General features: G+C 43.5%; 2 protein-coding genes across 5 annotated transcripts in view; both read right to left on the bottom strand.

Annotated features, from left to right (window-relative positions):
• LOC124007776 (solute carrier family 12 member 6-like) overlaps window positions 1-4211 on the bottom strand; it is a 29505-nt gene extending 25294 nt beyond the window's left edge. Inside the window, exons 1-3 of one of the 4 annotated variants that reach the window (XM_046318527.1) lie at window positions 3902-4211; window positions 2340-2382; window positions 1523-1750 (exon numbers count right to left, since the gene is read on the bottom strand). In XM_046318527.1, coding sequence (XP_046174483.1) covers window positions 1523-1742 — 220 coding nt within the window. In that variant the 5' untranslated portion in view covers window positions 1743-1750; window positions 2340-2382; window positions 3902-4211. Of the gene's footprint in view, window positions 1-1522; window positions 2383-3901 lie in introns of all 4 variants that reach the window. The other 3 variants (XM_046318525.1, XM_046318528.1, XM_046318529.1) reach the window with 3 other exon arrangements.
• A 107-nt stretch (window positions 4212-4318) lies between these two features.
• On the bottom strand, window positions 4319-5642 carry LOC124007799 (H/ACA ribonucleoprotein complex subunit 3-like). Its single transcript, XM_046318570.1, has 2 exons — window positions 5485-5642; window positions 4319-5019 (listed from the first exon to the last, which is right to left on the bottom strand). The coding sequence occupies exons 1-2, from the start codon at window positions 5536-5538 to the stop codon at window positions 4879-4881; spliced, it is 195 nt and encodes a 64-aa protein (XP_046174526.1). The 5' UTR covers window positions 5539-5642; the 3' UTR covers window positions 4319-4878.
• Window positions 5643-13196: the final 7554 nt, after the last annotated feature.

The raw sequence follows: 13196 nt of genomic DNA, 5'->3' as shown, positions 1-13196 counted from the left end.
TAGGAGACAGAACGCATCTCCTTCCTGAGCCGTATGACGGCTGCGCGGTCCCATGGTGTTTATACGTGCGTACTATTGTTTGTACAGATGAACGTGGTACCTTCAGGCATTTGGAAATTGCTCCGAAGGATGAACCAGACTTGTGGAGGTCTACAATTTGTTTTCTGAGGTCTTGGCTGATTTCTTTTGATTTTCCCATGATGTCAAGCAAAGAGGCACTGAGTTTGAAGGTAGGCCTTGAAATACATTCACAGCTACACCTCCAATTGACTCAAATTATGTCAATTAGCCTATCAGAAGCTTCTAAAGCCTTGACATAATTTTCTGGAATTTTCCAAGCTGTTTATAGGCACAATCAACTTAGTGTATGTAAACTTCTGACCCACTGGAATTGTGATACAGTGAATTATAAGTGAAATAATCTGTCTGTAAACAATTGTTGGAAAAATTACTTGTGTCATGCACAAAGTAGATGTCCTACCCGACTTGCCAAAACTAAAGTTTGTTAACAAGAAATTTGTGGAGTGGTTGAAAAACAAGTTTCAATGACTCCAACCTAAGTGTACGTAAACTTTCAACATCAACTGTACCTCTCCCACAGAACATTCTAAGGGAAATTAATAACAAAACTTGTCAAGTGTTGATAAAATAAAAAATAAAACATTATCTTCCTGAGCTAAACGGTCTGGGAGTCTGGACTGGCCAGAGGCTGCTGGGGAAACTTGCTGCTCTGGACTGTGCTGACGTTTCTGTCTTCCATTCATGTATCAGAATACTGCCAGTGACGAGGACATTCTCACACTTACTGTTAAGGCGAGGCTGTAAGTTCTATTCACAAAACACATCCTAACACTCTGGTACCCTGCAAACCATGATCCCTTCTGTGTTTTACACCCAGACTTAAATGTAATGGAGACTGTTGCACATGTTAATTGTTGCCGTTCATACAAAGACATGTACATTGCAAGACATGACCGCCTTGTCGAGCTGGTACCTACTTAGGTGAGAAAGGTGTTCTCACCACCAGCATTTCAAATGTGTGCGTGCATGTCTGCTTCTTTAGTTCAGCCTGTGCCAGTTAATTTCCTGTTTGATTTGTTGTGTTTCTTTTCTCCTTTCTTGATATAAATAACCAAAGCATCACCAATGAGATAACCCACCTGAGACTATTTCTGGAGCCAGTAATTGCTTATTAACATTGAGATTATTATTGTAACATAGAAGCTGATTCTGTCCAGAAGAATGATTGAGAGTACCATGCCACTAGAGGGCGACATCACAAACAGTTGAGCAAATAGGCTAACAGTCCAAAACAGGGTAATGTTCATTAGGACATGCAATGGGACACTTTTTGCAGTGTAAAACAAAAATGAGGGCTGCTTATTAGACAAGCCCAGACAGTCCATCACTGTTTGTCTGTTTAAAAAAAAATGTTTGGTGCCTAATGAATACAACCCATTAATAACCTAAAGTTGTCAACTTGTTGCACACACACACGCACACACACAAAGTGATGGGTCACCTTGATCTGTGTTGGTCCTGTCAGGCGTCTCGTTTTCACCAGTTGTGGTGAGACCTCCCGACCCCTCGCTTAGCGGTTCACTGCGGTTCACACTCTCCCGCGAGCCAAAGCGTACGTGGCCGCGGCCGCTGGACCGGGAACTGATGTCCGGCGAGGTGTCTGACAGCCCCGGGAGGTCCTCTGCCTTGGTGGGTGTCACCGTGAACCGTACCGACGCCATTATTGAGTCTTGGAGGAATGGGGGTCAAGGGTTAGAGGTCAAGGGTCACCAACTACGCTAGCTCGGCTAACCAATACTAGGCTAACCCACGCTAGGCTAACCTATGCTAAGCTAACGTTCAAGTGACTGTGCAGAGACACCTACTAGACTTGAATCTGCACTTCCCCATTGAATTGGACTGGTTTTAATGGAACATATGGGATGAATGTGACGAGATATGTGTGCCTTTCTTTCCATTTTATGAATGTGTAATGGTTTAACATAGAGCCTACAGTTTAAAATTGTAAACAAATGAATTAGGTTGAGGAGTAAATGGTGTCTCTAAGAATATATTTTTAAACTTCCCCTTCAGCTTGCAAGTCAGGTTATATTTGTAAAAAGCAAAGTAGCGTTCCCTTTTCACTTCGATTAATATTATTGCATCTCATTGCTTGTTCAGAAACTGGATTAGTACGGTTAGTTCGTACATGCCCAAATGACCTGACAATGAACTTAATAATACTGGCTATCAATATGTACGCCTAGTCTCAAATCTGCCTCTCCTCTCATATTCCCAAGTAAACATGGGTTTGTTTTTTTCTCTGTGGTTATATGCACCTCAGTGATAGCTTAGATTTCCTCTATGGATGACAATGTGTGACTAATGATGGATTGATTGGGGGGACAGGGAAGGAGTAAGAACCAAGACAAAAGGAGAGAAAAAGGGGAGAAGAGCAAAGGAGGATAGCTGCTATTAGAGTTCAATTATGTATGGTAGGTGACAGTACACAAAAGGCATTTGTTTTGATTAATGAGTGATGACATGTAGGTCACTCAGTAACCTAACCTGACAAAGAGCAGAACAGAATCATGTGCTTTCACAAACACCGGTCAGGGGAGCAAACTGCAAAGTTAACCAGGTGAGAACACTGACTGATAAACAGTCTCCTTGCTCTGACTCAATTATGTGAGGTACAAGTACCTGCCAAAATAAAGGAAACACCAACATAAAGTGTCTTCATAGATATACACATGACCCCAAGCATGATGTGACGTTAATTCCTTAATTAACTCAGGAACCACACCTGTGTGGATGCACCTGCTTTGTTTCCCTCATTTAACTAAATTGTTTCCTTTATTCTGGCAGTTACATGTAGTTCAGTTGAGTAGTTGCTTTGGTGCGGTTTATAATTTAATTATTATACAAGAGCAGTTCCAACCGGTTGGGCCAGTGGCAGATAGAGCCGAGCCACATGCGGAGGCACTCATGGCTTTGTGCAGTACTGTGGCTGTATTGTAGACTGCTACCCGTATGTGAAGATGGGATGGTAGCTTATCAGTTTCGCAACATTTCGAGTTGTACTACTCGTCTTATACTAGACATTTTTAGCTAGACGAGGGGGTGGCAAATTATTTGGGCAATCATGTCAGTTCGCGGGGTACACATGAACTGAAGCTAATTAACAGTGCATTAAATTATTTTAGTCGCATAGCTAGTTTGAACCTTGATTGCCATCCCATGAATCTATACAAATGGTAGAGACAAGGACCAGCATCTGTAAAACTGGCCAGTATGCGACTGTTGAATTGAACTGCAGTTTAAATTATAATGACCGCTTAGCAACTAGTTGGAGCATATATATGTAAAGCGAAATAAGATTGTGTTCGCGGAGCAAGACTCATCAAATGTCCAGATGAAACATACTGATAACGTTACACCTACGTGCACTTGCTTGAAATATCGTACGACGAGCTAGCTAGTATCGGTTATGCTAACATTAGCTGGCTGGCTAACTAGTAACTACCCTTAACCGTTAAGCCAATTATAATTTCTAGCTAGTTTGAACCAGTCAGGTAAAATTGTCATATCAATATATTCCAATCCCGCGGTTGAAATATATTTAGAAAAAAAGAGTCTGTTTTTAAACTACAACTAGCATGTGTAGCTAGCTATAGCGTTTTTGTTGGCAAAACGATGCGGCATGTCAATCAATGTATGCAAGCAGATGTTCCGTTGTAGTAAACAACATTTTCTTTCTGGAATTACACAACATAATGTGTATGGTAATTTGTGTCAACTTTCAAGTCATGGTATCGAAATAAACTAGACGAACACACTACTACGTTTGTCTTGCATATCATGAAAGGATCCCTTCAACTCGTTCAGTACATTAGCTTACTTGTCGGTATCAGTCGACTGTCGTCAGTTGAATTTACAGTGGTACAGTAGCTAGCTGTTAGCCACGCCGCTAACGGGTGACAGAACTCCACGTACCTTGCTCAACGGCTAGAAATTGGCAGAATTCTGCGGCAACTTCACGGAAATATTTCAAACAATATACATAGCACGTATATAGTACTCTCGTGTCCCTTATATCCAGCTGCCTGGCTTGCTAGTGGTCCTCAAAATGAATTGAAACCATAGTAGCTCCATGCATGTACTCGCCTCATCCTTTTGTCGGCACTTTGTCCAACAGTCAGAAACGCGTGCCAGCCCCCGCCTCTCAATACCTCTTTCGCTTGCCGTAATTTCGAACTCACGCATGCGGGGTAGGGAACAATAAATCCATAGACAAAAAGGTTTGTCCCAGATGAACCAAGAGTTTGGAAAGCTCAATGTACTTTCCACATTTAATTTATTCTCCATCTCCAAGACATCTTCAGAACATATTGACAATAGTATACCTCAATTTGACAGCTCTGAAACCACATTACAAGAGAATCCCAATGCAGAATTTGATGTCCAAAACTATAAGTGTTCTGTAAACAAGACAGAAAAAAAAACTAAATTTTAAAATACATTCTAGCAGATCAAACAACCTATATAGGTGCCAGCCTGAGACTTTCACATGCAGATATCTCAGGCTAGCCCCAAGGCAAACATTCTAAACAGATGTCAACAAACGATAGCCATCTGCACCCCTTTGGCCCATGTCTGTCAAACAATGGAGGAGCGAGCCTCTCAAATCAATTGATCATGTGTGAATCAAAGACTGATTCACACATACATGACAAAGCTGAGCTGTACTGGTTACATATCACAGCATGCTGAAAAGGACAACGTGAAGATTTTTTTTTATCCAAGCCTACAGTTTGGGTCAGCCATATTGCAGTAATCAGCCATAAGTTATTGGGAAAGTGTTGTTCCATGCTTCAATCATAGTATGGGTCTAGGCTGCTGGGTCAGGAGGAGGCCGAAGCGTTTCTTCAGGGTCACCCGGTGCCTGGAGAATTTGTCATCAGGCGAAAAGCGGGCAGGATGGGCAGAGCTGGTGGGCTGGCCCAATAGATCCACCTTCTGTTGAGCCACGCCATGGGAGAACGTGAGGAAAGAGGGGTGAGAAGATAACAGATAGTATGAACAAGTAGCCTTGTATAACTTGTCACATAGCTAGGATTTTAGTGTTGGACAGGCCCATTTTCTACATACAAGTTATAGGGTCAGAAAAATAAGTTATTTGGATACGTGTACCAATCATTAGAGAAGATTATGAATTGTGTAATTAGTTGACGTGCCATGTAAGCAGGACATAAAAACCCTAACGTTAGCTAACTATCTATTTAAATCAGGACCTAGTTACAATAACAATATATAACGGTCTACACACAATGTAATAACACATTCCGTGAAAAATGCATTAAAATACTGAAAATGTAGCCAATGTGTATAGAGCAGACACGATTCTATTCCACATTGAATACTGCTAAACATTACAGTGCAGTAGTTAAATTAAATAAATAAAAAGTAGCTTGCTAAACATACCTTCAATGTGTAAACTCTCTCCCCATTCTCGTTCAAATAGAATTGCAGGAACATCGTGGTAAATCACTTGTGCTTTGTTCACTTTTATTTTACAGAAAATGTATCTGTAATGTTCCTGCGCTCCACGTGCAACTTTTTGTCATTTGGTAAAAACTAAAAAGCGGATATCCGTAAGCAAAAGGATAGCTCTTCCGCAAAGCAAATCGGGAAAATGAGTTTTATTTGCAGTCCTCATACTTGAAAGAATTTTCGTATTATAATAGTTTATAAACACAGTCTGTACAACATTATTATAATGTTCTGTTTATAAAATAGTTTTTTTTGTCCCCATAATGTTTGATCATCGTAACTATCTGAGTTAGAATCAGAACTCGAAATGTTTATTTTTGAAACAAAATGAACGAAAAATGCAAAATGATAATTTGCGTGTGCGCACAGATTGCAAAACATCGTCCAAAACAAATGCCATAACAGGTGAGTTTTTATATATATATATATATATATATATATATATATATATAGCTTCTCAAGTTTTTCTGATGATTAATCAAATTACCCAGTGGTATATCAATGTATTTTCCCTATTATGTTGGCTTTAAATACATCAGATTCGCCAGTCTCTATCATAAGAGGCGGCCTGTCTGTGATAGTTTATGACACTTACAAAGTTAGCTTTATTACATAGTTTACATAGTTGTTTTCGATGCAGCTAGATCAGTGATGTCCGGGGTGGAGGGCGACGACTCAGTCCTGGTCTCGTCCAACCGGGGGGACTGGGACGAGGACGACTCAGTCAGGGTCTCAATTTAATGTTGCTAGTTAGAATAATAGAATACACAAGGTGTAATTTCGAAATTTGGTTTGCAGTCACTCAATTAGCCCATGTCAGCATTTTTTAGATTGGTCAATTATTCAAGTGGCCAGCTATCTAAACTTGTAACCTAGTAAGCATGGTCGAATTACCGACCAGGGTGGGGCCCATTGATCATTCATCAGTTATCATATTAAAAACTGCAATCATTTGCCTCCACCCTATGGCAAAATGTGTAGAATTGCAGGAATTTAATTTATAAAATAGCAATACTTCTCCCCGCCCCACTAGTTGTAATAGTCCTATTTCAGGGAGAGATTGAGACGCTCACTGACACTCACTAAACAGAAACTCCCAAAGTTACAGTAAGTTTAGCATGATGTCAAATACTGTGTGTTTTGGCAGGTGCAAAAATTCAAATTCTTGACCGATCCACTTTTGGAAACAACCCCACAACCCACTTCTTTATCCCAGGAGGAATGAGAAGGAACATCATCTCCCATGGACCTTGGCGATACACAGACAGCATCCATACCAACTCCTCTTCCTCATACAGACCCGGATGAATCAAAGTCTGTAACGGCACAGGGAGCAAACCCAGACTGTGGGGTGGACTCTGAAAGGCCCATGTCTGAGTCAGAGCCACCACCTCAGATACTATGGGAATCACACCCCGCACAAACGGTGTCTATTTCTCCACTTCCTAACATAGACCCTGAGGAATCAGAGTCAGTTCTGAAGCTGGAGACAGCCCCATGCCCTGAGGTGGACCCCGAAAACACAAACTCTGACTCAGTTCCATGTCAGACACAAGAGGAATTCGACTCGGCACAGAAACCATCAGAGCAGCGAGATCCAGTCCCAGGTTTGATCCTGCTGACTGATCTCTCCTTTCCAACTGTGTCAGAGACAGCACTGTGTCTAGGACCAGAACTAGACCCATATGACATGAGGGGCTCTGAGGATCCCATATCTGCTTCAGAACCACCTCAGATAGATGTGGAACCAGACCCTGAGTTGGTGTCTATGCCCAGGCCTACTCCTCATCTTCACATAGATTCCAGAGAGCTAGAGGCTACGCCGAAGCTGGGGCCAGACCCAAGCCCTGACACAGACTCAGAAAACCCAAGATCTACAACAGAGACACCGCCTGAGCTCCAAGGAGAGCCCGACCCAGCCGAGATACCTTCAGAGCAGCCGGCCACAGCATTGACCTCTATGTCTGAATCGGAGGTTGACCTGGCCTCTCCAGCTGTATCATGTTCAGTATCATGTGTTGGACAACCAGACTTGTGCAATGGGATGCAATCTGAAAATCCCATGCCTGCCTCAGAGCCACTTGAGATAGAAAAATGTCCTGAGCTGGTCCAGATACAGGCTAATGATCCTCTACCTCACCTAGACTCGCAGGAATTTGAGCCGGTGCCACCTCATCAATCCGACCCAGCACAGACAGGCCTACAGCCAGAACAGCCAGCCCCAGTCTCACTGACTGTCAAGACTGAGCCCGGTCTCTCTTCTCTGGCTATATTATATCCAGCAGCATACATCAGACAAGAACCAGGTGTAGAGACTCTGCAGTCTGACTCACAGGGGAGGGACAGAATCCTTGAAAGTTCCCACCTGCGATGTCTCCAACCACAGTCTCAGTCTCTCCCATACTTTCCACCCATACAATCACCAACATATTCACCCATGCGGCCTCAGCAGTCTCCATCCATATCGAATGGCCCTTGTCCAATGATCTGTCACTCAATCCTTATCCCTAGCTGCCCTCCCCTGGATCTCCCATCAGACTTTCCTTTATATCACCCACAGATGAACCACAACTGCCCTCAACCAGGCCCTAATCACCCTTCATTGACCCCCCAACCGAGGACAAATTTCCTCTCACTGGCCCCCCAGCTACGCCCGAACCACCTCCAACCACCACCGGACCTCCAGCTCAGCCCAGGCTTACCCGGTCATCTCCCTGGGATGGCTGGTTCCATCCCTGGTTCTATCCCCAGCCAGCCCCCACCTCCCCAGGCCTGGTGTCGCAGTGAGGGCTCCTCCTCCCGGGGGATGTTTGAGAACTACAGGTGGTGGCAGAACCTCCGAGACATAGCCAGCAAAATCTACCCCGACAGTGGACCTGACGCAGAGGCCCTGGCCTGCTTCTTCATGTGAGTTTTGAGGTTGCGTCTGAAATGGCACGCTTTTCTCTATGTAATGCACTATTTTTCATAGAGCCCTGGACAAAAATGAGTGCACTCTATAGGGCACTTTCCATCCCCCTTTCCCTTAACTATTCTTGTTTAGCTAGTTTTTATGTAGACTCTTACTCAGTGACTTGGTGCTGTGTATTGTTTTGGTAATACAGTCTTTATTACCACGTAATAACTGAATATATATAATAGAAACCTTGTATCTTATTGACCTTTTATTAAAATTTTTGCACTGTCACTATGCAGACTCACAGGGCCCTACACACTCACACACACAGTGTCACTCCAACACACACAAACACTCACACCATCATCTGCTCACTCACACATAATATGCATTTATACTGACTCTACACACACTCTACACTGCTGCTACTCTGTTAATCTTATATCCTGTTGCCTAGTACCCTTACCCCTATACATATCTACCTCCATCTCTCCAGTATTCCTGCACATTGTAAATATGGTACTGGAACTGACCCTGTATATAGTACCTTTACCCCTATACATATCTACCTCCATCTCTCCAGTATTCCTGCACATTGTAAATATGGTATTGGAACCAACCCTGTATATAGTACCTTTACCCTTATACATATCTACCTCCATCTCTCCAGTATTCCTGCACATTGTAAATATGATATTGGAACTGACCCTGTATATAGTACCTTTACCCCTATACATATCTACCTCCATCTCTCCAGTATTCCTGCACATTGTAAATATGGTATTGGGACCGACCCTGTATATAGTATGCTTACTTGCTACTTGTGTTCTTCATATTTTTATATATTGTGTTCTTGTTCTACCTTGCTATTAATAGTATTACACTGTTATTGATTACTGCATTGTAGGGTTTTGAGTTAGCAGGAAAGACATTTCACTGTACTTGTGCATGTGACATTAAAACTTGAAAACTAATAGTCTCTGAGTAGAGGACCTGCGAGTGAGAGTTGTAGATGGTTTTGTTACAGTTTTGGCTACATAGTTATTGACCGTGCTACCCCTAACCCTGTGTGTGTGTATGTGTGTGTGTGTCTCTCTTCAGTCCAGTGATTCGTTCCCTCTGTCTCCAGTACCCCTCGCTCCTCTTCACCCAGGGCATCAGTATAGCGGTGGGAGAATGGGGGAAGCTCTCTAACTACGACCGTATGGAGTACTATCACTTGGCCCAGAAGTGAGTCCACAGTGTGTGTGTGTGTGTGTGTGGTGCTGGTGTGCATGTCAGTGAGACAGTGTGTCTGTGTGTGTCCTCACAAAACACAAGATGTCATTCAACTTTGGCACAGTTTTTAAGACACACAAACAACTTTTGAAAGAAGTGTTAACAGTGACATACCATCCAATTATTACCCTCACAGTTTGTACAGTTTTGTAACTCCCATAGCTCTGCACCTAAAGAGCAATCTGGGATTGGTTCATCCATTTTTATACTGATATTGCCATTGATTCCATCCCCCAGATTGCTCCTTTAAATGTACTTTTCGTGTTAACGTCAACAGAATGTTCTCATAAAAGATGGAATGTTTGATTAGATTATCAAATAAGTGGGTAACTGCATCATTGTGGAATTACATTGAAGGCTACTAACAAAGATACCCTACTGAAGATATAAAGATATGAATCATGTGGAAAGAGTTTATTTATCCATTTAGATTCAATTTACATTAGTAGTTTCAAGTCTTAATGTCACGTGCACAAGTGCAGTGAAATACCTTTCTTGCGAGTTCTAAACCGAACAATGCAGTAATCAATATCAATGTAGTACTGAAAATAACACAAGGTAGAACAAAAACACATGAGAAATAAAAAATAAGAACACAAGAAGTATTTAAACTATACTGAACAAAAATCTAAACACAACATGTAACAATTTCAAAGATTTTACTGAGTTACAGTTCATATGAGGAAATCAGTTAATTTAAATAAATGCATCAGGCCCTAATCTATGGATTTCACATGACTGGACAGGGGCTCTGCAATGGGGGACCCTGGGAGGGATCAGGCCCACCCCCTGGGGACCCAGGCCTAGCCAATCAAAATGAGTTTTTCCCCACAAAAGGGCTTTATTACAGACAGAAATACTCCTCGGTTTCATCAGCTGTCCGGGTGGCTGGTGTCAGACGTGTAATGATCATGCTGTTTAATCAGCCTCTTGATATGCCACACCTGTCAGGTGGATGGATTATCTTGGGAAAGGAGAAATGCTCACCGACAGGGATATAAAATTGTGTGCACAGAATCTGATAGAAATAAGCTTTTTGTGCGTATAGAACATTTCTGGGATCTAACTAGGCAAGTCAGTTAAGAACAAATTATTATTTACAATGATGGCCTACACCGGCCAAACCCGGACGACGCTGGGCCAATCGTCCTATGGGACTCCCAATCACGGCCGGATGTGATACAGCCTACATGCTGCATTTCAGTTTTTGTTCAGTATATATATATATATACAGGGTCTGTTCCAGTACCATATTTACAATGTGCAGGGATACTGGAGTGATAGAGGGAGATACGTATAAGGGTAAGGTGACTAGGCATCTGAATAAATGATAAACAGTAACAGCAGCATATATGATGATTGTATGTGAGTCCGTGTGCGTGTGTGTAGAGCCAGTATAAATGTGTGTGAATGTTGTGTGTGTGTGAGCAAATTGTGGGCGTGTGTGAGCAAATTAAGTGTGTGTGTGTGTGTGTGTGTGTGTGTGTGTGTGTGTGTGTGTGTGTGTGTGTGTGTGTGTGTGTGTGTGTGTGTGTGTGTGTGTGTGTGTGTGTGTGTGTGTGTGTGTGTGTGTGTGTGTGTGTGTGTGTGTGTGTGTGTGTGTAATGAAAAATGTAAATACAAGGGTCAACTCAGATAGTCCATGTAGTCATTTTGTTAGATATTTAGCAGTCTTATGGCTTGGGGATAGAAGCTGTTCAGGAGCCTGTTGGTGTCAGACTTGATGTAATGCTTGCTGTGCAGATGCAGAGAGAACAATCTATGACTTGAGTGGCTGGAGTCTTTCTTGGCCTCCCTTTCACACCGCCTGATATAGATGTCTTGGATGGCAGGGAGCTCAACCCCAGTGATGTACTGGGCTGTTCGCACCAGCCTCTGTAGCGCCATGCAATAGAGGGCGGTGCTGTTGCCATACCAAGCAGTGATGCAGCCAGTCAAGATACTATCAGTGGTGCAGCTGTAAAACTTTGAGGATTTGAGGGCCCATGCTAAACCTTTTCAACCTCCTGAGGGGTTAGAAGCGCTGTCACGCCTTCTTTACGACTGTGCGCGTGTGCGTGTGGAACAGTTTAAGTCCTTTGTGATTTGGACACAGAGGAACTTGAAGCTCTCGACCCGCTCCACTGCAGCCCAGTCAATGTGGATGGGGGCGTGTTCTACCCCCCCTGTTTCCTGACGTCTGCGATCAGCTCCTCCCTCGATCAGCTCCTCCCTCGATCAGCTCCTCCCTCGATCAGCTCCTCCCTCGTTCAGCTCCTCCCTCGATCAGCTCCTCCCTCGATCAGCTCCTCCCTCGATCAGCTCTTTCTCTAGTATCTCTGAATGTAATTAGATTACAAACACTTGTCACATAGCTTGTCAAAACATGCTGTTTGTGGCCCTAAATGCCATGGGTGCTTCCTAAATGGCATCCTATATCCTATAAAGTGGTAGTACATACTATACACTTCTTTTGACCAGAGCCCTATTGGCCCAGTCAAAATTAGAGCACTATGTGTCATGTTTTGTCTTATATTGTCTTGTCATTTTGCTTTTCCTTCTGTTCGTTTTCCCCCTGCTGGTCTTTTTAGGTTCGTTCCCCTTTTTCTCTCTCCCTTCCTCTCTCTCTTCTCTCTATCGTTCCGTTCCTGCTCCCAGCTGTTCCTATTCCCCTAATCAATCATTTAGTCTTCCCACACCTGTTCCCTATCTTTTCCCCTGATTAGAGTCCCTATTTCTCCCCTTGTTTTCCGTTTCTGCCCTGTCGGATCCTTGTCTATTGTTCACCGTGCTGTGTCTGTGTATCGCCCTGTCGTGTCGTGTTTCCCTCAGATGCTGCGTGGTGAGCAGGTGTCTGAGTCTGCTACGTTCAAGTGCCTTCCCGAGGCAACCTGCAGTTCAAGATCGAGTCTCCAGTCTGTTCTCGTCATTACGAGTGGAATTGTGCTTTATGATTGTATTTTTACTTTACTGGATTAAAGACTCTGTTTTCGCCAAGTCGCTTTTGGGTCCTCATTCACCTGCATAACAGAAGGATCCGACCAAGGAATGGACCCAGCGACTACAGACGCTCGTAACACTGCCGTCGAGATCCAAGGAGCCATGCTCGGCAGACACGAGCAGGAATTGTCTGCTGCTCGCCATGCCGTGGAGAACCTGGCCGCTCAGGTTTCCGACCTCTCTGGACAGTTCCAGAGTCTTCGTCTCGTGCCACCTGTTACTTCCTGGCCTGCCGAGCCTCCGGAACCTAGGGTTAATAACCCACCTTGCTACTCCGGGCAGCCCACGGAGTGCCGCTCCTTTCTCACCCAGTGTGATATTGTGTTCTCTCTCCAACCCAACACATACTCTAGAGAGAGAGCTCGGGTTGCTTACGTCATTTCACTCCTTACTGGCCGGGCTCGAGAGTGGGGCACAGCTATCTGGGAGGCAAGGGCTGATTGCTCTAACAATTACCAGAACTTTAAAGAGGAGATGATTCGGGTTTTTG

The sequence above is a fragment of the Oncorhynchus gorbuscha genome, linkage group LG21, assembly GCF_021184085.1.
Source record: "Oncorhynchus gorbuscha isolate QuinsamMale2020 ecotype Even-year linkage group LG21, OgorEven_v1.0, whole genome shotgun sequence".
Classification (NCBI taxonomy): Eukaryota; Metazoa; Chordata; class Actinopteri; order Salmoniformes; family Salmonidae; genus Oncorhynchus; species Oncorhynchus gorbuscha.
This window is presented reverse-complemented; position numbering and strand designations above follow the sequence as displayed.

Coding starts and splice junctions, on each gene's coding strand:
- LOC124007799 (XM_046318570.1), bottom strand. CDS start 5,538: ATGTTCCTGCAATTCTATTTGAACGAGAATGGGGAGAGAGTTTACACA. Junction 5,020..5,484: donor AGAGAGTTTACACATTGAAG/GTATGTTTAGCA, acceptor GTGGCTCAACAG/AAGGTGGATCTATTGGGCCA.